The sequence below is a fragment of the Pan troglodytes genome, chromosome 12, assembly GCF_028858775.2.
Source record: "Pan troglodytes isolate AG18354 chromosome 12, NHGRI_mPanTro3-v2.0_pri, whole genome shotgun sequence".
Taxonomy (NCBI): domain Eukaryota; kingdom Metazoa; phylum Chordata; class Mammalia; order Primates; family Hominidae; genus Pan; species Pan troglodytes.
The window spans coordinates 67,040,624-67,065,614 of NC_072410.2; the positions used below are offsets into that span (position 1 = coordinate 67,040,624).

At 38.2% G+C, this 24,991-nt stretch overlaps 1 protein-coding gene across 21 annotated transcripts in view; it reads left to right on the plus strand.

Moving 5' to 3' along the window:
- Window positions 1-24,991, plus strand: part of PPP4R3B (protein phosphatase 4 regulatory subunit 3B) — a 106,526-nt gene that overhangs the window by 10,029 nt on the left and 71,506 nt on the right. For 17 of the 21 annotated variants that reach the window (XR_010149132.1, XR_010149131.1, XR_010149129.1 and 14 more), the window contains 5 exons: window positions 4,804-4,902; window positions 9,835-10,458; window positions 19,928-20,005; window positions 22,152-22,268; window positions 23,737-23,853. Coding sequence is in view for 17 of the 21 variants with exons in the window: in XM_063789066.1 (XP_063645136.1) it covers window positions 4,804-4,902; window positions 9,835-10,458; window positions 19,928-20,005; window positions 22,152-22,268; window positions 23,737-23,853 (1,035 nt within the window). In the remaining 4 variants the exon portion in view is untranslated. The remainder of the gene's footprint in view (window positions 1-4,803; window positions 4,903-9,834; window positions 10,459-19,927; window positions 20,006-22,151; window positions 22,269-23,736; window positions 23,854-24,991) is intronic. The other 4 variants (XM_016948557.4, XM_063789072.1, XM_054677884.2 and 1 more) reach the window with 1 other exon arrangement.

Sequence of the window (24,991 nt, forward strand, 5' to 3'; positions counted from 1 at the left end):
TCAGCCTTCTGAGTAGCTGGGACTGCAGGCGCATACCACCATACCTGGCTAATTTTTTTAATGTTTAGTAGAGATGAGGTCTCACTATGATGCCCAGGCTGGTTTCAAACTCCTGCGCTTAACAGTTCTCCCTCTTTGGGCTCCAAAAGTGCTGGGATTGCAGGCATGAGCCTCCATATCCAGCCAAGTTGGGATTTTTAAAGTAAGCTTTTGAAGAGTTTATGCAAAGTGATGACATGATCCAGAATACTTAATAGTATCAATCTGTGGAATTGAAGAGAAGCAATAAGTGGGAAACTCATTGGGAGATTGCTGCATAGTCCAAGCAAAAGATAATGTTGGATTGGATTGAGGTGATAGAGATGGACAGAGATGGATGGATTTTGTGATCTTTATTGAAGGTAGAATTGACAGGGCATGTGATGGATCAGTTATTGGTAATCAGGAAGAAGAAAGATCAGTAACCGTTGACTGTTTCCCAGGGTCAGTCCTCAGCATTGGAAAAGAACTCTAAATATAAACCCCATTTAGTTTCTGGTATTTTGACAAGATCAGAGAAAAGAATTTAAAGTTAAGAATGAGGGGCTGGGTGCAGTGGCTCCCACCTGTAATCCCAGCACTTTGGGAGCCCAAGGCTGGCAGATCACCTGAGGTCAGGGGTTCAAGACCAGCCTGGCCAACATGGTGAAACCCTGTCTCTACTAAAAATACAAAAATTAATCCGGTGTGGTGGCACACGCCTGTAATCCCAGCTACTCAGGAGGCTGAGGCAGGAGAATCGCTTGAACCCAGAGGTGGAGGTTGCAGTGAGCCAAGATTGCACCACTGCATTCCAACCTGGGCAACAAAGTGAGACTCTGTATCAAAAAAAAGAAGAGCAAAAGAAAGTGATGATGAAAAGGTGCTCAGTTACCTTAATTCAGATTTCGTTGTTTACCTGGACCTTCTCTTTCAATGTTTACCTGGACCAAACATTGATTGTAGCCAAAATGGAAAAGGCATTGGATGGCTGGATAAAGGGTTTTGGATTTCATTCTGTTAGTAATATCCATTGACCTGACTGTAGATAGTACTATCTATAGATCTAGTCACCAGAAGGACCAAGGCATAGTTAGAAGATTGCGGCTTTGAACCCCATCCACCATCCTCCAGAAGGGGAGAGGGGCTGAGGGTTTATTAATCACCAGTCGCCAGTGATTTACTTAATTATACCTGTTTAATGAAGCCTCCATAAAAGCCCATTAGGACTGGGTTTGGAGAGCTCCCAGATAACTAAGTGGAAGTTCCTGGAGGATGATGTGCCCAGGGAGGTAATGCAACCTTTGAGCCTCTTACCCCATACCTTGCTCTATACCTCTCTTCATTTGTATCCTTTAAAATATCCTTTATATTATAATAAACTGGTAGATATAACTGTTTCCCTGCATTTTGTGAGCTACTTTAGCAAATTAATCAAATCCAAGGAGGGAGTCATGGGAAGCCTGATTTATAGTCGTTTGGTTGGAAACAGGTAAAACAACGCAGGCTTGCAATTGGCATTAGAAGTAGGGGGCAGTCTTGTAGGGCTGAGCCCTCAACTGTGGTATCTGTCAGTGTCTCCGGGTAAACAGTGTCGAAGGTGAATTGGAGAACACCCACCTGGTGTCTAATATGGAACTGATTGATTATTGGTGGGGAGAAATCCTCACACTTCTTGGTGGTGAAGGTGACAGCAGTGATTTGTGTTGTGATAGTGTAGTATGAGAAACTGTTTTTTTATTTCTATATTCTCATACCCAACTTTTGTGAATTACTGTAGCCTATATGTGGAGATAACTGCAAATATTTTGTAACTTAAACTATCCTAACTCAAACAAAATGGATAGGTGCCTTAAAAGGGGTTGATGATGATATAAGTACAAATGAACTAGACAATGGTTAAATTTACATTTACTGCTAGTGTAAACTGTCAACCATGGGACAAAGCAGAAACAATGATGTAATAGATCTGACAAGAAGTTACCCCTCTCAAAAAGTTCGGTTATTAAAAAGATAATTTTTTTTACTTTTTTTTTTTTTTTTTGAGGCAAAGTCTCACTTTTGTCCCCCAGGCTGGAGTGCAATGATGCAATCTCGCTCACTGAAATCTCCACCTCCCGGGTTCAAGCGATTCTCCTGCCTCAGCCTCCCGAGTAGTTGGGATTACAGGTGGCTGCTACCACACCCGGCTAATTCTGGTATTTTTAGTAGAGATGGGGTTTCAACCATGTTGGCCAGACTGGTCTCAAACTCCTCACCTCAGGTGATCCGTCCGCCTCGGCCTCCCAAAGTGCTGGGATTACAGGTGTGAGCCACCGTGCCTGGCCAATAATTTTTTTTTTAATTAAATATGGAAGTCTCACTGCATTGCCCAGGCTGGTCTCAAACTCCTGGCCTCAAGTGATCCACTTGCCTTAGCCTCCCAAAATGCTAAGATTACAGACTTGAGCCATTGCATTCTACCAAAGGATAATTTTAAATATGGATTTATATCCACTGTTATGTTTGGGTATACTATGCCTTAAGTGTATATTGGGTCTTAATACTAACCAATGATATGGAGCCATTGCAGTTCAAACATTTAAAAATTTTGCTTATGTTATCTTCTTATAAGACTTTTCTATTTTAGCATGTGTTTTATAGTGTATTAATATACTAATATATTTTTGTATATAATAAGCAAATTAAACTGCAGTCAAAAATGTTTTGGAGATCACTGTTTGTGAAGCTATTTTGAGGAAGGCTCTAAGAAGATGACTTGGGAATGTAGGGAGCCTGAGTGGGTACCCTGGTGTTTTAACCAGCACTGACCAGAGTAGCTCTATTTATGTCTTTTTTTATATATATGGAGGTTCTTAGTGAATTTTTGTTTGTAGAAGGGGTTCTGGTTTTTTTAAAAAAGGTTTGAAAACTTTTGTGGATGATGAGAGAAACTGAAGGATTTCTTTTTTTTTTTTTTCTTTTTTGAGACGGAGTCTCGCACTGTCGCCAGGCTGGAGTGCAATGGCTTGATCTCGGCTCACTGCAACCTCTGCCTCCCCGGTTCAAGCGATTCTTCTGCCTCAGCCTACTGAGTAGCTGGGACTATAGGCATGCGCCACCACGCCCAGCTAATTTTTGTATTTTTAGTAGAGACGGGGTTTCACCATGTTGGCCAGGATGGTCTTCATCTCTTGACCTTGTGATCTGCCTACCTTGGCCTCCCAAAGTGTTGGGATTACAGGTGTGAGCCTCCGCACCTGGCCAAAACTGAAGGATTTTAGACAAAGGAGTGACTTGAGAGAATTTTAGACTAACTCTGGTAGCAAGTTTCTCCCAAAAAGCATAGCCAGGAAGAAGATAGAACACAGATTTCTAGCTATTTTTACCTGATTACACAGAAAATAAGAAGTATTAATCTGAGGCCTGGATTAATTAAATAATATTTTTCATTTACTGTTTAAAGCCAAAAAGTACTGAAATGTTCCCATTTTCAACACTTTGTCTTGGATCTGGGGATGATTTTTAGTTTTGTATTCATGTCAGGTCATGATATTTATAAGTACTACTTAAATGAACAAGTTATTACATATAAGGTGTTTTGTAGATTATATTTTTGGTAGCGTATAAACTTTGTATTTTTTTGAAAATCAAAGTTTTAGCCACGTTAAACTTTCATTATTATATATCCTTAAAAGATTGTTCATTTGAGTATTGCATAGTGTTTTTAGTGTTTAAAAATGTGTGTTAGGCTGGGTGCAGTGGCTCACACCTGTAATCCCAGCACTTTGGGAGGTCGAGGCAGGCGGATCGCTTGAGCCCAGGAGTTGGAGTTCCAGACCAACCTGGGCAAAATGGTGAAACCCTGTCTCTACGAAAAATTAGTGTGGCGTGGTGTGTGCACCTGTGGTCCCAGCTACTCGGGAGGCTGAGGTGGGAGGATTGCTGGGGCCTAGGAGGTCGAGGCTGCAGTGAGTCGTGATTGTACCCCTACACTCTAGTCTGGTCACAGAGCAAGACCCTGTCTCAAGGAGGAAACAACAAAATATATATATGTATATTTGTGTGTATGTGTGTGTGTGTGTGTCTATGTTTTATTTTAAATCCAAACCTTGGTTTCTAATACAAGGGGTGACAACCTTTTCCTAAAAATGTAACTAACCCTTTGGTAGGCATATAATTGAAGACATTCTAGGAGACTGCTTACCTAAACCTTGGGCTAATTTTTCTACACCCTAAGCTAAGGTACTGAACTGGGTGCTGTTGGTAGCACTTGTAAATAAGAGCAAATAGCTTTGTTTCACCATGGTGTTACATTTCTTAAGATCCTGAAGTCTTTTCCCGATATAAAAAAAAAAAAGGCAAAAATAGAGTTAAGCCTTAACCTATTTTCAGGTATTAGCTTATTTTAACCAGCTCAAAGGGAAGGATAAATACATAGGTGGTTAGTGAATGGGACAGCTGATTTTCTGGAAGCAACAGAAAGTAGATGGTTGGAATGTCTTTGTTATAGTTTTGGCCAAGAATGGCTAGCCTTTTTATAAATATTATTTGAGTAACATGAGTCAGAGCCTATTAGCCTGTTTTAATATTTTTTGTTTTAGAAAATTGCTCAGTCATTTTTAGTATCAAAGCTACTATTGTGTTGCCAGTATATTACTAATAATGCCAATCAGATATACATTGATTACTCATATCGGGGCATTTGTCATTGCTGTGTTGTTTCCAGTCCTCTTGATTTCTATTTGTACTTTGTAGATACCTCTTTTCTAGTGTGATGATATAGAAATATTTATTTTTAAACAGGATACATTAATTGTTTGGTCAGAAGCAGAGAACTATGATTTGGCTCTGAGTTTTCAGGAGAAAGCTGGCTGTGATGAGATCTGGGAAAAAATTTGTCAGGTAAGTTTCTTTTTATAATATTTAACTTAATGTTTGCTTCTTTTCTTGAATTTTTGTTTCCTTTTTACTTCAAACATATTTATTAGGATGTGGAGAGATAGTGTCTTAATGTGAGACTTGATAATCTAACTTGAAATTTTTTATATTCTACGGCAAATTATTTTACTTTAAGTTTTTTAAAAACAACTTTGTCATACTTTTGTTTTACCACTTTAGATTTTGATAGCATATGCTCATAATTAATACCTTATATTATAAAATGGCAAGTACTTTAAGCAAACCAAAAGAAGATTAAGTAATTAAGTCAAGCTTTTAGATTAAAAACATAAATATTTGGTCATATGTTTGCCTAATGTTTATGCATACTGTACCAGGCACTAATGCTCAACAGTATTCATGACTTCAGTTTATGTGGAACTTAGAGTGTAGCAGGATATATAGAATATGTGGTAACTCTTAAGTAACTAGAATTTTTTTAAAAGAAACCTTTTGTTTTAGAACAGTTTTAGATTTACAGAAAATATAACTATAATGCAGAAGACAAACATCTCCTCTTATTTAGAACTAGGATATTGATTTACATATCTGCTAGAACATAAATTTATATGGTGGATAATTTATTCTAGTGATTACTGTATTAGATTATACCTTGTCCCATCCTACTACCCCACCCCTATATGTCAACACCTACTTTTTAATACATGTTCTTGGATATAAGTGTATTTGTCCATCCGGACGCGGTTACTCACGCCTGTAATCCTAGCGCTTTGGGAGGCCGAGGCAGGCGGATCACCTGACATCAGGAGTTCGAGACCAGCCTGGCTAATACGGTGGAACCTCATCTGTACTCAAAGTACAAAAATTAGCTAGGCGTGGTAGCGCATGCCTGTAGTCCCAGCCACTAGGGTGGCTGAGGCAGGAGAATAGCTGGAACCTCTGAGGGAGGTTTCAATGAGCCAAGATAATGCCACTACACTCCAGTCTGGGCGACAGAGTAAGACTCTGTCTCAAAAAAAAAAAAAAAAAAGTATTCGTCCTAGAAATTTTTGTGGAAATTTGTTTATTACTGTTTTCACTTAGGTAGTTCAGGAGGTCTCCAAGAGCACTCTCAATTTCCATAATTCACTGGAAAGACTCACAGAATTCAGCAAAGCTGTTATACTCACAGTTACAGTTTATTATAGCAAAATGATACAGATTCCAATAACCAGTGGGAAAAGGTGCATAGGGCAGGGTCTAGGAGAGTTTCAGGCTTGAGCTTCCAGTTCTCTCTCCTGGTGGAATCACGCAGACAGCACTTACTTCTCCCAGCAGTGATATATGTCAGCATACATTCAGTATTGCCAACTAGTTAAGTTTACCCAAACCTTCGTGTCCAGGGTTTTCACTGGAGATTAGAGTTTATGTAAGCATGGCTGACCGCCTGTGTGGCTGACCTTATTCCAGCACCTGCAGAGGTCAAGAATATCTTGTGGTCCAAGGCCCCCACCACATAGCACATTGTTAGCATAGTATGTCTGGCATAGGTGATGTCCCCCAGGTAAACATTATTATGAAGCAGGATATTCTGAGTGCTTAGAGTTTACCTCTCTGGGGCTAGATAAGGGCCAAACTTTTCCTTTGGCAAGGTCAGTCCTTTACTGCACAGGCCACTCCTTGACCAAGACTCTCTTAAACCAAAATGATCATATTTGTGTGAGCATCTACATTTAGCATAGGATATATATCACAGATAGAGAAATAATATCAGTATGAATATACCTAGTATTTGGGGCCAGTGTGGAGTAGAGATAGGTTTAAAGAAACAACTAACTTTTCCTATAAAACCATGTCATACCTTTTGTATTTTTGTACTGCTTTGATTTATTTCTCTCCTTGATCTGCAGATTGTACCTTATCATAAACTTGTACAGAACTGTGTACCATAGAAACTGATAGTCAACAAAATCCAGCTTTTTGTCAGTCCAGTGATTTTTTTTCTTCTTAGGTTCCAGACCATGATTCTGTAGGGCCAGTGACTTTCATTTTTCTTAGTTTAGTTTAGTTTAATTATTCAAATAACTGCAGCATGGGCCAGTGGTTTTTCTATCAGCATTACATCCTCAGGAAGGTTTAACTCAGTCTCCCAATACATTTGATCATCAATATCAGTATTATAAGATTTATACAGATAACATAGTTGGATCAACAATACTAGTGTTATACCATATCACATTATGGTAGTAGATGTAACCTGAAAAGTAAGAGTTGGTAGATTCTAGCACATTACTAGAATCCCACGTAGTCATTAACAGTTGGTCTGGGTCTGGGCGCAGTGGCTCATGCCTGTAATCCCGGCACTTTGGGAGGCCGAGGCAGGAGGATCACAAGGTCAGGAAATCAAGACCATCCTGGCTAACACAGTGAAACCCCGTCTCTACTAAAAATACAAAAAATTAGCCGGGCATGGTGGTGGGCACCTGTAGTCCCAGCTACTTGGGAGGCTGACGCAGGAGAATGGGATGAACCTGGGAGGCGGAGCTTGCAGTGAGCCGAGATCGTGCCATTGCACTCCAGCCTGGGCTACAGAGCGAGACTGTGTCTCAAAAAAAAAAAGAAAAAGACAGTTGGTCTGGTTCATCATCATATTGTATGACAAAACGTCTCCCAGAGCAGTGTCACTCTTCAAAGCTTACAGGCTCCCATTTGACCTTGTCAGGTTTTAAGAGGAGGGGTGGTCTTGGCAAACCTATTGCTTAACCCTTCCAGGCATCTGTTATAACTGAGCTAAGAGACAATGTCATCTCTTGCCTTCAGCCTTTCTTGAGGCATCACTACTTTTTTTTTTTTTTTTTTTTTTTGAGACATGGTCTGGCTCTCCCCAGGCTAGAATGCAGTGGTGTGATCTAAGCTCACTGCAACCTCTGCCTCCCAGGCTGAAGGGATTCTCACTTCAGCCTCCCTAATAGCTGGGACTACAGGCGTGCGCCACCATGCCTGGCTAATTTTTGTATTTTTTGTAGTGACAAGGTTGCACAGGCTGGTCTTGAACTCCTGAGCTCGTGATCTGCCTGCCTCAGCCTCCCAAAGTGCTGGGATTACAGGCATGAGCCACAGCGCCCAGCTTAGGCACCAATGTTAATACTGAATTTTCCTTGTTACATTACTCATTTTTTCATGTTTTTTTCCCTCTTTTACTGTTTCTCCTTTCCATTTGTCATTGTTTTTTTTAATTTTATTTTTTTCTTTGTCATTGATTTTTATTCAGACCTTTCCACCTTTGGAAGGGATATTAGATAGCACTCTGATAGCCCAGCAAAGTTAACTCTTTACTGTACAACGCAGCACTCTACTTCTTAAAATCTGTGCATTTTGCTGAATATATATTTAGTTTTTTGCTCCTAACTACTGCATGATATTTCACAAAATCATATCTCATGTTTTACTTTTTCAGTTCTGGGAAGTCATTACTGATCTTTGAAAGGACAATTTCAATTTCAATAAGCGCCATATTACTTAATTATTTCTTAACCACCCCTGCCCGCCTTTTTTTTTTTTTTTTTTTTTGAGACAGAGTTTTGCTCTCCTTGCCCAGGCTAGAGTGCAGTGGTGTGATCTCGGCTCACTGCAACCTCCGCCTCCCAGGTTCAAGCAGTTCTGCTGCCTCAGCCTCTCGAGTAGCTGGGACTACAGGCATGCGCCACCACGCCCAGCTAATTTTGTGCTTTTAGTAGAGACAGGGTTTCTCCATGTTGGTCAGGCTGGTCTTGAACTCCTGACCTCAGGTGATCCGCCCACCTTGGTCTCCCAAAGTGCTGGGATTACAGGCGTGAGCCACTACCCCTTATAATGAGAAAATAGAACAAAAAAGCTTCCCTGAAAAAGTTTGATGGTTCAGATAGTTCAGAGTGTCTTAAGGGGATTGGAGAATGATGAAATAGAAGGAACCATTGGAGAGAAATAAATTATAAAAACAAGAGCAAAGATAATTTTTATATGTTTAGCTTTGAGAAAGCATAAGTTTAGAAGTACATATGGAAATGTTAACCTTAGGAAATGGTATAGACATTTCCTTTGAAATGAATGAAGGAAATGTGTGAAGGTAAGTTGTGAGATGGAGAAATGTTAGAGGAAGTTGAGTACTGATGGGCTTTTTATTCAAAGGAAGCCTCTTATTTTCTGAGACTTAAAGGTGAAGGTAATGTTTGAGAAGTTGGAAAGTGAAAAAATATTTAAAGCAGCAGCTGTAAGGGATGACGATAGGATTATAGACTAGAGAATTTTTATTGAAAAACCCTATTGATAGTGTGGATTTATTGTGAATCCATACAGCAGAGTTCATTGGCTGTCTCTGAGACGTTATGATCAGATTGTGTTGTAGTAATACAATCCTAAAATTTCAATGGCTTGTCACAACAAAAGTTGATTTCTCCTTAATGCTGTTTGACCAATAGGGGAAGGGGCCCTATTCATGAGAGTCATTCAGGGACCAAGCTGGAAGAGAATTCATTTTATTTTATTTATTTTTTTATTTTAATTTTTTATTTTATTTTTTGAGACAGAGTCTTGCTTTGTCTCCCAGGCTGGAGTGCAGTGGTGCGATCTCAGCTCACTGCAACCTCCACCTTCCAGGTTCAAGCGATTATCCTGCCTCACCCACCTGAGTAGCTGAGATTACAGGCGTATGCCACCACACCTGGCTGATTTTTGTATTTTTAGTGGAGTCGGGGTTTCACCATGTTGCCCAGGCTGGTTTTGAACTCCTGACCTCAAGTGACCTGCCTGCCTCAGCCACCTAAAGTGCTGGGATTACAGGCGTGAGCCACCATGCCTGGCCTAGACTTCACTTTTAATTAGTAGTGACTAGCCAGGCATTTCCAAATGATTTGATTTCCAAAATTTTGAATTATTTTGTATTTTAAGGTAATTAGCTGTATACTTGGATATTTTTAGGTTCAAGGTAAAGACCCATCAGTGGAAGTCACACAGGACCTCATTGATGAATCTGAAGAAGAACGATTTGAAGAAATGCCTGAAACTAGTCATCTGATTGACCTGCCCACATGTGAACTCAATAAACTTGAAGAGATTGCTGACTTAGTTACCTCAGTGCTCTCCTCACCTATCCGTAGGGAAAAGCTGGCTCTCGCCTTGGAAAATGAAGGCTATATTAAAAAACTATTGCAGCTGTTCCAAGCTTGCGAGAACCTAGAAAACACTGAAGGCTTACACCATTTGTATGAAATTATTAGAGGAATCTTATTCCTAAATAAGGCAACTCTTTTTGAGGTAATGTTTTCTGATGAGTGTATCATGGATGTCGTGGGATGCCTTGAATATGACCCTGCTTTGGCTCAGCCAAAAAGACATAGAGAATTCTTGACCAAAACTGCAAAGTTCAAGGAAGTTATACCAATAACAGACTCTGAACTAAGGCAAAAAATACATCAGACTTACAGGGTACAGTACATTCAGGACATCATTTTGCCCACACCATCTGTTTTTGAAGAGAATTTTCTTTCTACTCTTACGTCTTTTATTTTCTTCAACAAAGTTGAGATAGTCAGCATGTTGCAGGTAAGTAAAAAGATACTCTTCACTATTCCATTTTTCAGATATTTAGTTCCCTTAATAGTTCAAGCAGGTGTTTGTACCCTCTATTTTTTGAAAGATTTATTTTGTTTAAATGTACTATTAAGTACATTTAAAGTAAACAAAAGAAATTGGGACTTTATGTCTTGTGGTTTTAGTGCAACCTTTTATTTGTTTTTTTGAGTCGGAGTCTCGTTCTGTCGCCCAGGCTGGAATGCAGTGGCGCGATCTCAGCTCACTGCAACCTGTGCCTCCCGGGTTCAAGCAATTCTTCTTCCTCAGCCTCCCGATTAGCTGAGACTACAGGTGTGCATTGCCATGCCCAGCTGATTTTTTTGTATTTTTAGTAGGGAAGGGGTTTCACTGTGTTGCCCAGGCTGGTGTTGAACTCCTGAGCTCAGGCAGTCCGCCCGCCTCAGCCTCCCAAAGTGCTGGGATTATAGGCGTGAGCCACCGTGCCCAGCCCAGCCTTTTATATTTTTAAGTAGCCTATGTTTTAGCTTTTTATACAATTTAGTATTTGTGTTTCTAAAATTGAGGTAGAATATACATAACATAAAATTCACCATTTTGGCTATTTATTTATTTATTTATTTATTTTTTGAGATGGAGTTTCGCTCTTGTTGCCCAAGCTGGAGTGCAATGGCATGATCTCAGCTCGCCGCAACCTCTGCCTCCTGGGTTCAAGTGATTCTCCTGTCTCAGCCTCCTGAGTAGCTGGGATTACAGGCATGTGCCTCCACGCCGGGCTAGTTTTGTTTGTTTGTTTGTTTTTGAGACGGAGTCTTGTTCTGTCGCCCAGGCTGAAGTGCAGTGGCGCGATCTTGGCTCACTGCAAGCTCCGCCTCCCGGGTTCACGCCATTCTCCTGCCTCAGCCTCCCGGGTAGCTGGGACTACAGGCGCCCGCCATCACGCCCAGCTAATTTTTTGTGTTTTTAGTAGAGACAAGGTTTCACCGTTTTAGCCAGGATGGTCTCGATCTCCTGACCTTGTGATCCACCCGCCTCAGCCTCCCAAAGTGCTGGGATTTCAGGTGTGAGCCACCCCGCCCAGCCCAATTTTTTGTATTTTTAGTAGAGGGGGGTTTCTCCATGTTGGTCAGGCTGGTCTCGAACTCCCAACCTGAGGTGATCCACCTGCCCCGGCCTCCCAAAGTGCTTGGCTTACAGGCATGAGTCACTGTGCCCGGCCAGTTTCAACAATTTTTAAGTGTACAATTCATTGGCATTAAGTATATTTGCAGTGTTATGCAGCAGTTACCACTATCCATTTCCAGAACTTTTTCATCATCCCAAACAGAAACTCTGAACCCATTGAACAGTAACTCCCCATATTCCCCCCTTCCAGCTCTTAGTAACCACTATTCTACTCTTTATGAATTTGCCTATTATGTATATCGATGATGCAGCTATTTTTTATTATTATTATTTTGAGACGGAGTTTCACTCTTGTTGCCCAAGCTGGAGTGCGATGGTGTGATTTCGGCTCATTGCAACCTCCACCTTCTGGGTTCAAGCGATTCTCCTGCCTCAGCCTCCCCAGTAGCTGGGATTACAGGCACACGCCACCATACTCGACTAATTTTTTGTATTTTTAGTAGAAACAGGGTTTCACCATGTTGGCCAGGCTGGTCTCAAACTCCTGACCTCAGGTGATCCGCCTGCCTTGGCCTCCCAAAGTGCTGGGATTACAGGCGTGAGCCACTGCACCTGGCCGATGCAGCTATATTTAACCCTTTTCCTGTCTGTCCTGTGAATACTCGCCAGTAGTGCTTAGCTGCAGTGTTTACCTTGAGATAACTTTGCCACGAAATACCTAGCTTTTATTATTATTTTTGCATTGCTGTGGCATATTGACTTTGGAAACAGAAGACATCATTCTATTTATAGCATTCTGGTTTTAATAGTGATATTTTCATTTACAAAATATAGTAATTCTTAATCACTGAAAATGTCAAATCGTAGAAAACATAGCACTCCTGCACATGGTATTGTCATTCTCGAACAGTTGTTGCCCGAGGATTCGTTTGTTGAATCTGATTTTTTTTTTTCGAAATAGACAAATCTGATGATTCAAACAATTCTGATGTTAGTTCTGTTTAGAAATAACTCCAAGAATAGTTTTTATATTTTATTTTCACCTTGAAAGTCAGATTTGCTTCGGCCTCAAAGAGTGTGTTTATGTAAAATTAAATGAGTCCTTGCAGCAAGCTGTACTTTTTTTTTTCTAAATGGGTAAAGGGTTAAAAGTATGTTTTCTTCCATTTTGAGAGATACTGTTATTATTGGGGTGTATACGAGTATGTGGCTATTTGCTATATGAAGGTGATTTTATTCTGTGTCCTTGAGTTGTGAAATAGGAGTTTTATACTATATTTATCATGTTAATCCTTTACACCCTAACAGTATAGTAAGCATGCTTTTTAAGTACTTGTCTTACTTGTAACAGTAGACTATACTCAGCTTTCTGCATAACTGCTTTTGTTATTTCCATATCATTCACTAAGTTTATTGAGCAGCTACTATATACTTAGTATTGTGGATCTCAGAGTGTGGTTTGTGGACCTCTGGAAGTCCCTGAGACCCTCTTACAGGCATTTATGAGGTTTTCCTTTTTCTAGTTTGATGTCAGTGTGAGGCCGTGTTTTTTTGTTTTTTTTTTATGTACTTTTGCTTAAAGAACATATTGCAACACACTGAATGCCAGAAAAGATAAATGAGTATCTGGTTGTCATTTGTTAAGCCAGGTACTGAGATTTGCAAAAATGTAAAAGGGGCTACTCTTTTTTCTAAAAGTTTAAATTTTGGATCATATAGCTGTTTCTCTTAAAAAATATTTACATAAACATAAAATGACTTATTTTAAAATGAATTCATAAATATTTTCACAAGTCTTGGTTTTAATTGTAATTTTTAAAAATTTATTTAATTTTTTATATAGAGACAGGATCTCACTGTGTTGCCCAGGCTGGTCTCAAACTCCTGGCCTCAAGTGATCCTCCTCACCCTCCCAAAGTGCTGAGATTATAGATGTGAGTCACTGTACCCAGCCTCTGCATAATTCTTAAGAGTTTAGGCTGGGTGTGGTGGCTCATGCCTGTAATCCCAGCACTTTGGGAGGCCAAGGCCAGGAGGATCACTTGTGGTCAGGAGTTTGAGACCAGCCTGACCAACATGGCGAAACTCCATCTCTACTAAAAATACAAAAATTAGCCAGGCACAGTGCACGTGCCTGTAATCCCAGCTACTCAGGAAGCTGAAGTGGGAGAATTGCTTGAACCGAGAGGCGGAGGTTGCAGTGAGCTGAGATTGTGCCACTGTACTCCAGCCAGGGTGACAGAGCGAGACTGTCTAAAAAAAAAAAAAAAAAAAAAAAGTTTAAAAGGGTCCTGATACAAATAATTGAGATTCTATCTCTGACTTACTGCCTAGCTAATCGACTTCATTTTGCGACGTTTCCCACCAGTAGTCACCTATTATTGTTTACTTTATTTTTTTGCATAGGATTTACTTTTCTTTCAGGTCATTTATTCACCTACCAATTTTTTGTTATTCACCAATAATGAGTGTGGGGGAGGTTAGATGTACATATCAGGTTCTTTTTATAATATATAGGACCTGTTTATTTTTAAACTGTAGTATACAATTCAGGGTGCTATTTCACTTGTTGACAGAAAAACATTTAATAATCTTAGGAGATTGGACATAGAGTCACAGTCTGTAGTTGATAAAAAGAGGACCAAGAACAGAAGCTCATATGTAGCTTTCAAATGACTGTTTTTGTCTTCAGAAGGGTTTCCAAATTCATACTAGTAAATCGTAAACACTTTTTTATATTCAGAAAATATATGAACTATAAATATTTGTAAAACTTTGTCATTTTATGTATTTTATAATAGGTTTATTTGTGAACGCTATAATTACGTAAATCAAGTGCAGCTTTTTATTTTTCTAAAAGATTTACTCATTTCTGCTTCATGAGATGCATTTCATGAAATAGCCAGATTCTGTGAACTGTTATTTACATAACGTTTACTACTTAATTATCTCTTATGTGCCAGCAATGATGTTGAATTTTTTTTTTTTTATTTTAGATTCAGAGGGCACATAGGCTTATTTGTTACATAGGTATTGCATGAGTAATGGTGGAGATTGGGCTTCTAGCGTACCCATCACCGTGATATTGAACACAGTGCCCAGTAGATAATTTTTAAACCTTCAGTCCTCTCCCATCCTACCCCTTTTTGGAGTTCCCAGTGTCTGTTATTTCCATCTTAATGTCCTTGTGTACCCACTTGTAAGTGAGAACATGCGATATATGATTTTCTGCCTCTGAGTTCACTTAGGATAATGGCCTCCAGCTCCATTCGTGTTGCTACAAAAGACATGATTTCATGATTTTTTAACATTTCATTTGTATTCCACAGTGTATATATACACCCCATTTTCTTTGTCTGATCATCTGTTGGTAGACACTTAGGTGGGTTCCATGACTTTGCTATCGTGAATAGCGCTGCGATCAACATACAAGTGCAGGTGTCTTTTTAATATAATGCTTTTTTTTCCTTTGGGTATGAATTGTGTTTTCCACTATGTGTGAAAAGGAAAGAAATAAGATTGTGGCCAGTGGTCTCTATTTTATTTTATTGTTTGTAGAGGTGGGGTTTTGCTATGTTGCCTAAACTGTTCTTACCTGGCCTCAAGCAATCGTAGTGCCCAGCCTTCCAAAGTGTTGGGATTACAGATGTGAACCACCACACCTGGCCCTACAGTGGCCTCTAAGCACTTATTTCCTAAAGTCTCACTCTGAGATTTCCATGTAGAAATTTTTGGTTAGGTAGTAGGTGTTTCTAGATACCTATCTGGGTATCTAGTACACTTACCTGTGGTTTCTTAAATGTGCATTAACTTGCTGCTGTGTGAGTTGTAGAAGGCAAGTGAATATGTAAGAATTTTATGTAACTGGGCCGAAGTGAGGTAGTACGAAGGTCCTTATCATAAATCCTAGCTTAAATTAGGTTAATTAACTGAGAAATTATATGAAAGTACTTAGCATAGTCAGTGGCTCCTAGTATGTGTGCTAATACATGTTGACAATATCTTAAGCATGATAGGGACATAAGACTTTAGTGACTCCAAATTTTCTAGCTAATTGCAGATCAAAATCCCCTGTGCCCAGAATTGAGCAACATTCTTTTAAAATATTTTAGAAATTATTTATTTATTTATTTTGAGATAGAGTCTCGCTCTGTCATCCAGGCTGGAGTGCAGTGGCGCCATCTTGGCTCACTGCAGCCTCTGCCTCCCAGGTTAAAGTGATTCTCAAGCCTCAGCCTCCTGGGAGCTGGGATTACAGGCAGCAGCCACCATGCCTGGCTAATTTTTGTATTTTTAGTATAGACAGTTTCACCATGTTGGCCAGGCTGGTCTCGAACTCCCAACCTCAGGTGATCCACCCGCCTCAGCCTACCAAAGTGCTGGGATTACAGGCATGAGCCACTGCCCCCAGCCAGAAATTAAATTTTTGAAAGCAAGTAAAATGAGATTATTTCTGCACAAACAGTTATAGAATAAGATCCTTTTCAGAACAAAGTTTTAATTTCTCTCCTTACTAGAAATGATGGAGGATAGGAATCTCAAATGTTGACATTTTAGCACATTTACATATATTATATTATATACATATTTCTGCTATTCCATAGGTAAGAGTTAAGCTTAAAATTAGCCCAGCAGGATTAGCGGTTTAGTTCTCTTTTTAACATATTTTGCAGATACTAAGGTTTTGGCATGGAAAGAGAAAAATTTCTAACTTCCCATCCCAGTTACAGATGAAGTATGTGAAATCTTCAGATACTCTTTAAAAAACTGTTTAGAGTAATAGGGCTTTTCATTTTGTTTTTAGGATTTTTCTTTGGATTCAAGTACAGGATTTAATACATTAAATTTTATCTTACTAGATTTGGCCCATTCCAGCTTTGTGTATCTTTTGCTTTGGTTTGATTCATACGTTTGAATCAACGTCAAACTTACGTTTGAAGTTTGAAATACTTGGGAACCTGTCTTGTGGTTTACTTAGTAGGAGTGACAAAAACCTCATTAATTATTTGGGAGGCCTGAATTCTAAATCCATCTGTCACTAGCTACCCTCAGAAAAGTTCACTTTTTGAACCTCAGTCTCTTGAAATTTAAAATTGGACTTGACAGTCTCTGTAATGTTGCAAAATCTGATTTAATTCTAAATTTCTGTGTTTATATGTTTCTAAAAATGAACGGGTTCTGTTTTTTCTTTTGTTTGGCCTGTATTTATATTACTGCAAAGAGAAGAGTTTGATTTAGACTGTTTAGAAGCAACCTCTTTTTTTCCCCACAGTGTTTTTTTATGTTGTCCAGAAAAGCAGCCACACAAGTTTTGACTTAAATATATAGGTTTTATTAAAACAAAAGCTGTCAAAACCAAATAGAAAAGAAAAACTAAAAGAGATTAGTTTGATTACTTGGAGAACCAGAGATTTTGGAGTAAGTATTTCAACTATATGATAGGCTTTAAGTTATTGATTATTTGCTTCCTTCATAAATATATTGGAACAGAGTGCTTTTATAGCTTAATGAATAATAGCCAGAGTAATGCTGGAAATCAGGGAAAAAATACTAGGAATACACATTCTCTTAATGGACTGTAATAATTGAGATTGCCTCTATCTGTAATATTTTATGCAGTTCTACTTATCAGCTCACAAGTACCGAATCATATAAGAAGAATTCAAGTGGGAAATTGCATTTATCAAGGATTTGGAACTTTTTTCTTATGAAAATATTTTGAAAAAATTAAATTTTCAGGTAGTAAAGGATGAAGATGTAATCTACAACAGATGCAGGAAAATAGAAATTTATAAAAGGTGTGAATGGAGGTAAATATGTACTTACTCACCCTAACCTAAAATATTAAGACTAAAAGTATTTGGAAAAAGTAGGCTGGGCATGGTGGCTCATGCCTGTAGTCCTAGCACTTTGGGAGGCTGAGGTGGGAGGATTGCTTGAGGCCAGGAGTTCGATACCAGCCTGGGCAACAAAGTGAAACCCCCCCATCTGTACAAAAAATAAAAAAAAAAAATAGCCAGGTATGGTGGCACGTGCCCGCAGTCTCTGTTACATGGGAGTCTGAGGGAGGAAGATTGCTTTGAGTCCAGGAGGTCGAGGCTACAGTGAGCCATGTTTGTACCACTGCACTCCAGCCTGGGCAACAGAGTGAGACTCTAGAAAAAAAAAAAAAGGAAAAACTAACTTGAGGGCTAAATAAAAGATTACATATGCATATAAACTCCCTCAAAAGATGCATGTTCAGGCTGCAGTGCATAAGGTCCAAAAGGAGTCAATGAAATACGAAAAGAAACACCTGAGTCAGACTAATTAAATGACTCCAACACATTCTGAGTCAGACTAATTAAGTGATTCATCTCCCAGTGTCTTGTCTTTGAGTAGCACCAATTGATTTTTAGTGGAAGAGCATGTTATACTCTCTGATTGTACCTAGTGGTTTCTATTCATTTTTTAAAAATACATGTTCCACGTTATTTCAAAAAGGATTTAAGGGATTGATACCATTTAATGGATGATCCTCAGTAAGAAAAAGGACAGGTAGTTGGGGTGTATCCTTTAAATGTTAGGGTTTTATTTTACTATCAACTCTACAGATACTATTGTTACAAACTTTTTTAGAACATGTTACTTTAATGGAAATTACATTTCATAAAAATGAATTTTGAAGATAACTGAAGCTTAAAACCACCAACAATTTCCATCAGTTTTTTAGCAGATTTTGATGAAATCTCTAAGGTGAATTTTAATATTTTTGCCCATTTTTTCCTTTGTAATTTAGTCTGTGCTTATTGTAGAAAATTAGAAAATATAGATAACCAAAAAGAAAATCACTCATAACCTATCACCAATTAGAAAATATAGATAACCAAAAAAGAAAATCACTCATAACCTATCACCAAGCAGTAACCACAGTTAACAGTCTAACCGGTACTCCTTCTAGACTTTAGACAAACAAATTTATTTATTATTATTATTTTGTTGTTGTTGAGACAGAGTTTCACTCTTGTTGCCCAGGCTGGAGTGCAATGGCGCAATCTCGGCTCACTGCAACCTCCGCCTCCCAGGTTCAAGTGATTCTCCTGCCTCAGCCTCCCTAGTAGCTAGGATTACAGGCATGTGCCACCATGCCTGGCTAGTTTTGTATTTTTAGTAGAGACGGGGTTTCTCCATGTTGGTCAGGCTGGTCTGGAACTTCTGACCTCAGGTGATCCCCCCACCTCAGCCTCCCAAAGTGCTGGGATTACACGCATGAGCCACCACACCTGGCCCACAAATTTATTTTTTAAAAATGCGTGCTTGACTATATATATATAATATATATATAATATATTAAATATATATTAAATATATATAATTATATATATATTTTTATATATATATAATTTTTTTTTTTTGAGTTGGAGTCTCGCTCTTTTGTCCAGGCTGGAATACAGTGGCACAATCTCGGCTCACTGCAAGCTCCCCCTCCCGGGTTCACGCCATTCTCCTGCCTCAGCCTCCCGGGTAGCTGCGACTACAGGCGCCCACCACCATGCCTGGCTAATTTTTTTGTATTTTTAGTAGAGACAGGGTTTTACCATGTTAGCCAGGGTGGTCTCGATCTCATGACCTCGTGATCCGCCCGCCTCGGCCTTCCAAAGTGCTGGGATTACGGGCGTGAGCCACCGTGCCTGGCCACTTGACTATATTTTTCTGTTTGTCCTTTTAGACAACGCCTGGAGAAATTAGCACTTGTCTTTCTTTTTAATACCCCAGAGTCATTAGTATGAAAAGCAGTTATTGTAGTGCTTTGTCATTTAGTTATATCCTTGGGGACCGCAAGAACGTGTAAAACTCTGCACCAGTTGGTTGTAGGTTATTGTATTTTATGAGTTATTGTATTTTAAATAGCTTTGTAACTTTATCTACTGTCGGAATTCAGCCTCCTTTACTGTTTTCCTTGTTCCTTGTCTTACAATTCTTCTTGTTTTTCTAATCTGTTATAGACTGACAATAAGATCCTTAGGCTTCTTTGAATTATGTTTAAATTAAGAGTAAGTAGACCCTGAAAGGGGGCTAGAGAATCTAAGTTAAGTGAGTTTTCACGTAACACCTCTAGAACAAATATTTTTGTTTTCCAGAGAGTTATTTGTAGTTGAGGTTTTTAGTTAAACTAGATATTGATGTATTTATAACAAGAATTGAATGGTGTAGTCAAATTTTAGAAAATTGTAACACACAAATACACCCCAGAATGTTTGGTTTCATGATGAAAATACTACTTGTCAGCTATTTTTTTTAATTTGTGTAAGTCATATAAATGAGTATAACTTTATTCTTTTGTTAATATTTCATAGTAATTATTTTTCTCATGCAGGAAGATGAGAAGTTTTTGTCTGAAGTTTTTGCACAATTAACAGATGAGGCTACAGATGATGATAAACGGCGTGAATTGGTAAGTTATGAAATTCAAACTCTTAAAGAGCACTTATTCTTTTGGCATGCACAGCTTTTAATCTTGAATTTGCTAACTTGAGACAATTTTTTGTAATTAGATTAGTAAGAGATGAAAAGTATGTATTTAAATTGAACTATGAAATGATTATTCAGAGTTTCTAAAATTTGTTTCTAGAATTTGTGTATTTTAGAAACTTCTTAGGATGTTCTGATGTATCACCCCCCACCATTGTATGCCTTATAAATCCCCAAATCAGATAAGTGCCTTATGTTAGAACAGAACTACAAAATTCACACATTTTTATGGTTGCAGACATTCACATTATAGCCATGCTTTTCTTTTTTTTTTTTTTTTTTTTTTTTTTGAGACGGAGTTTCGCTCTTGTTGCCCAGGCTGGAGTGCAGTGGTGCGATCTCGGCTCACCGCAACCTCTGCCTCCCAGGTTCAAGGGATTCTCCTGCCTCAGCCTCCCAAGTAGCTGGAATTACAGGCATGCGCTGCCACACCCGGCTAATTTTGTATTTTTAGTAGAGACAGGATTTCTCCATGTTGGTCAGGCTGGTCTCGAACTCCCAACCTGAGGTGATCCCCCCGCCTCGGCCTCCTAAAGTGCTGGGATTACAGGTGTGAGCCACTGCGCCTAGCCGCAATGCTTTTCTTTTTAAACAAGAGATAAGGAAAATGCTTCCTGAATAAATGATATAAATAATTTGGTTCTTTGGAAATTTTTTATTTTTTATTGTAAGCATTTTCTTTGAGATATAAACCATTTTGAGGAAGAGAATAGTGATTGTGATTGCCGTTTGCCAGATGTTTGACATTTTTTTCAAACATAATGAGATGAGAAGGGAAAGTATATATTATAGTAATGCATATTCAATTCTATAATTTAGCTATCTGATATTGAATTGCTACAGGAATATCTTCGGTTTCAGATTTTTATTTATTTATTTTGGATTTCACAAAATAATGAAAGATGGCTAATTTAAAACCTCTAAGTCATCTTTGGTGTAGTTACTTATTAGTAGCCTACTTCGTTTTCTCAATTATAATATTGGTGTTTTAGACTAGAGAAGTTTTGATGTACATTTCAGTCCTTAAACCAGTATTATGTTTTTGAGATATTACTGGGGACCCAGCTAGAGTTGAGTTGTAGGATGGTTTCTGTGAAACTATGTGTTCATAATTCAAAACAAATTTATTACCTGGCATTTTTGCACTGAATGTGTTTAAAGAGTTAATTGATCAGTGTTAGCCTTCTGAAAGATGTCATCTTTTTTTATTTTTTCTTTTCGAAAAAGAGTCTTGCTCTGTTGCCCAGACTGGAGTGCAGTGGCATGATTTCAACTCACTGCAACCTCCGCCTCCTGGGTTCAAGCGATTCTCGTGCCTCAGCCTCCTGAGTAGCTGTGATTACAGGCGTGTGCCACCATGCCCAGCTAATTTTTGTATTTTTAGTAGAGACAGGGTTTCACCCTGTTGGGCAGGCTGGTCTCAAATTCCTGGGCTCAAGTGATACGCCTGCCTCAGCCTCCCAAAATGTCGGGATTACAGGCGTGAGCCACTGTGCCCCGCCAGATGTCATCATTTCAGAGTATCCTGGCACCTCAAAACCTACATTTAAAAACATATTAAAAACTGGCACCCCATTAAAAGTATATCTTGCATTTTTGCATACTAATAGACCAATAGGCAAATCCAGCATTGTAAACAAAGCGTGCATGCTTTCATTTGCCTTTTATAGCCAAATATCTCTGTTGACCTATAAGGTCCCAATGGAGTAAGGAAAATGTTCTAATAACATATTTCAAAGGTTCACTTAGAAAGATGTGTTGTCAAACACCTCCATTCACTGGAAAAAAAAGGAAAAAAGCAGCTTATGATGTGTCTTTCAGAAAGCCAGCTTACATTTACCTTGTATTGGTGGATTTCTCTTTTTGCTTAATAGCACCCAGTAATGCAAGGTTTACTTTTAATGGGGTGCTAGTTTTAAATTTGTTTTTAATGTAGTTTTGAGGAGCCAGCATACTCCGAAAAGATGAGATCCTTCAGAAGGGTGAATACCACACCATGGTAGATGATTACTATAGTGTGCCCCAAGTTTATGTTTATCAATGTCTCACTGAAATTTCTAACATTACAGGTTAATTTTTTCAAGGAGTTTTGTGCATTTTCTCAGACATTACAACCTCAAAACAGGGATGCATTTTTCAAAACATTGGCAAAATTGGGAATTCTTCCTGCTCTTGAAATTGTAATGGTAATTATGCCGTTTCTTTTCATGTTTTTGAAATTGTAAATTTGTAATACACTTATGTTATGGATGGGAAAATATATAATAATGTATATTCAATTCTATAGTTTAGCTGTCTTAATTGAATTACAAGAATATCTTCAGTTTCAGATTTTTATTTAATTTTTAATATCAGTATGTAATCACTTGCATATAGTGTGCTTTCAAGTGAGTAAAAAAACCCCACGTTTTTGCAAGACTGTTATATTTTCTGTAACAATATTAAGTGTGTTTCATAGAAGCCAGTAAAATATCTTTTGTTTTTAGATCAGTGAGTGTAATAAGGACAGACTGAAACAAGGGGATTCATGCTGCAACACAGGGTTAGGGCATGGTTCTTAGAGTTTTTTTTATATGAGTTTTATCCATTGGTATTTACTTTATAGAAAATTAAAACAAATTTTTAAAGCATTCATTTAAAAATGATAACCCATTATATGTTAACATAAATAATAGAACTTTTTTCACCACATTTTCTTGAGATTGAAATCATTATAACTTTTATGAAAAATAATTTTTTCAAAACAAAAAATTTAGTGAAAAGAGTACCATTTTTTACTTTTTTTTTCCTGCTAATCCCTTTAATACCTTGCTTTATAGAAGGTGCCTAGATTCACAAAGCAGCTTCTACATTTAATTTGTGGTGATATCATATGTCACACAGCCTCTGGAAAACCCCACTGTACTTGTGATTGAATGAGAGTGAAAATGACAAAGGCTCAGTGTTATTTATTATTACGAAATAGTCTTAATCTTGTATACTTCCTGAAAAGGATGTTAGACCCCTCTCACCAGGATTACCTGGACCACACTTTGAGAACTGCTGGGTTGGGGAGTGTTTTCAGAATCACCTCAAGGTTTTGTAACTTATAAGTCATGTACTCTTCATGTGTTGGAGGGGAAAAGTATCTAGGATTACCACCTTAGAAAACTAAGTTGCAGAAAAGGGTAGAAATGCCCAAAAAGAGTTTTCAAAAGCATGCTCTATTAGGTGAGTCACAGGAAATAGATACAGTTACTAAGGAGTAACCCTGGCAAAATCAGGACAAAAGGCAGATTCTGGAAGACTTTGAAGTCTTAGCTAGGAGACGTTATTCAAATTTTTACATATATTTAAATAAATCCCCTTCCCATATTTTTTACAGCATTTGTAAAGTATTGCCTTATAATCCTGTGCCAATTCTTATATTTAAATTCTCTGTGTATTTATTTGCAGTGGTAAAAATCAGCAGAAACTAATCATTGAATTGCCTAAAAGTTTTAATATTTGTAAAAAGAAAGGAAGAACATACTGGTGAGGTTATACACATTGATTGCAGTAAAACATCTTAATCCAAAAAGTTGAGAGCTAGTGTATGGATTTGGAAAAGAAAAAAGAAATGTGAGAATAACTTTTGTTAACAGTCTCTAAGTAACCTAATTTTCCTTTTATCAGGGCATGGATGATTTGCAAGTCAGATCAGCTGCTACAGATATATTTTCTTATCTAGTAGAATTTAGTCCATCTATGGTCCGAGAGTTTGTAATGCAAGAAGCTCAGCAGAGTGATGACGTAAGTAATAATGCTGTGGTTCTATGTGAATTACCTGTAGAGTGAGTAGTGTTTGCAAACTATTGAGAGAAAAAAACATAACATAATCTTAATCTTTCTTGGGAGCAAAATAATAGATTTCTGACTCGTTGTGACTTTGGCCAAATTAGAATATGTGGCGACTGATTTTGTTTATTGTTAGAAAAAAAAAAACCCAGATATTCAAACCAATATTGAGATAAATAGATTATAATAGAATCAGATTTGTAAATATTGGTCTTAAATTTCAAGTGTTAATGAAATGTAATTTCAAGCCTTAGGAGATCTACAGGTCAGGTACTTGCCTAGGATAACTAAAAAGTTGCTTTTATTTGTTCAAAAAATATGTTTTAAGTAGGAATGAAAGTTTAATAATGACTGGGTGAGATTGGAGACTATTTTTCTAAGTGCAGTAACTCAGTAATAGAAAACCAAACATAAGTGAGAGCTAAGCTATGAGGATGCAAAGGCATAAGAATGACACAATGGACTTTGGGGACTCGGGGAAAGGGTGGGAAGGGGGTGAAGGATAAAAAAACTACAAATAGGGTGCAGTGTATACTGCTTGGGTGATGGGTGCCCCAAAATCTCACAAATCACCAGCAAAGAACTTACTCATGTAACCAAACACCACCTGTTCCCCAACCACCTATGGAAATAAAAAACATTAAAAAAAAGAAAGTTTAATAATGAGACCAATATTGTGTTTTCCCACTACTGATATATTTAAATTTTCCCCTTAAGCTATTTTAAGGACAAAATGAACAGAGAGCTGTAATTAAAAGTACTCTTTTTTTATTATTAAAAATGCCTTAGTTTTAAGTAGGAGATAATTATAATTGTCTTCCTTTTTGTTTTTTGTTTTTTTTGAGACAGAGGTTCACTCTTGTTGCCCAGGCTGGAGTGCAATGGCGCATTCTCAGCTCACTGTAACCTCTGTGCGCCACCACGCCTGGCTAACTGTGTATTTTTGGTAGAGAAGAGGTTTCACCATGTTGTTCAGGGTGGTCTCAAACTCCTGACCTCAGGTGATCCACCCATCTCGGCCTCCTAAAGTGCTGGGATTAAAGGCATGAGCCACCATGTGTGATCCACTTGTTAAGGAAAGTTTTTGATTCTC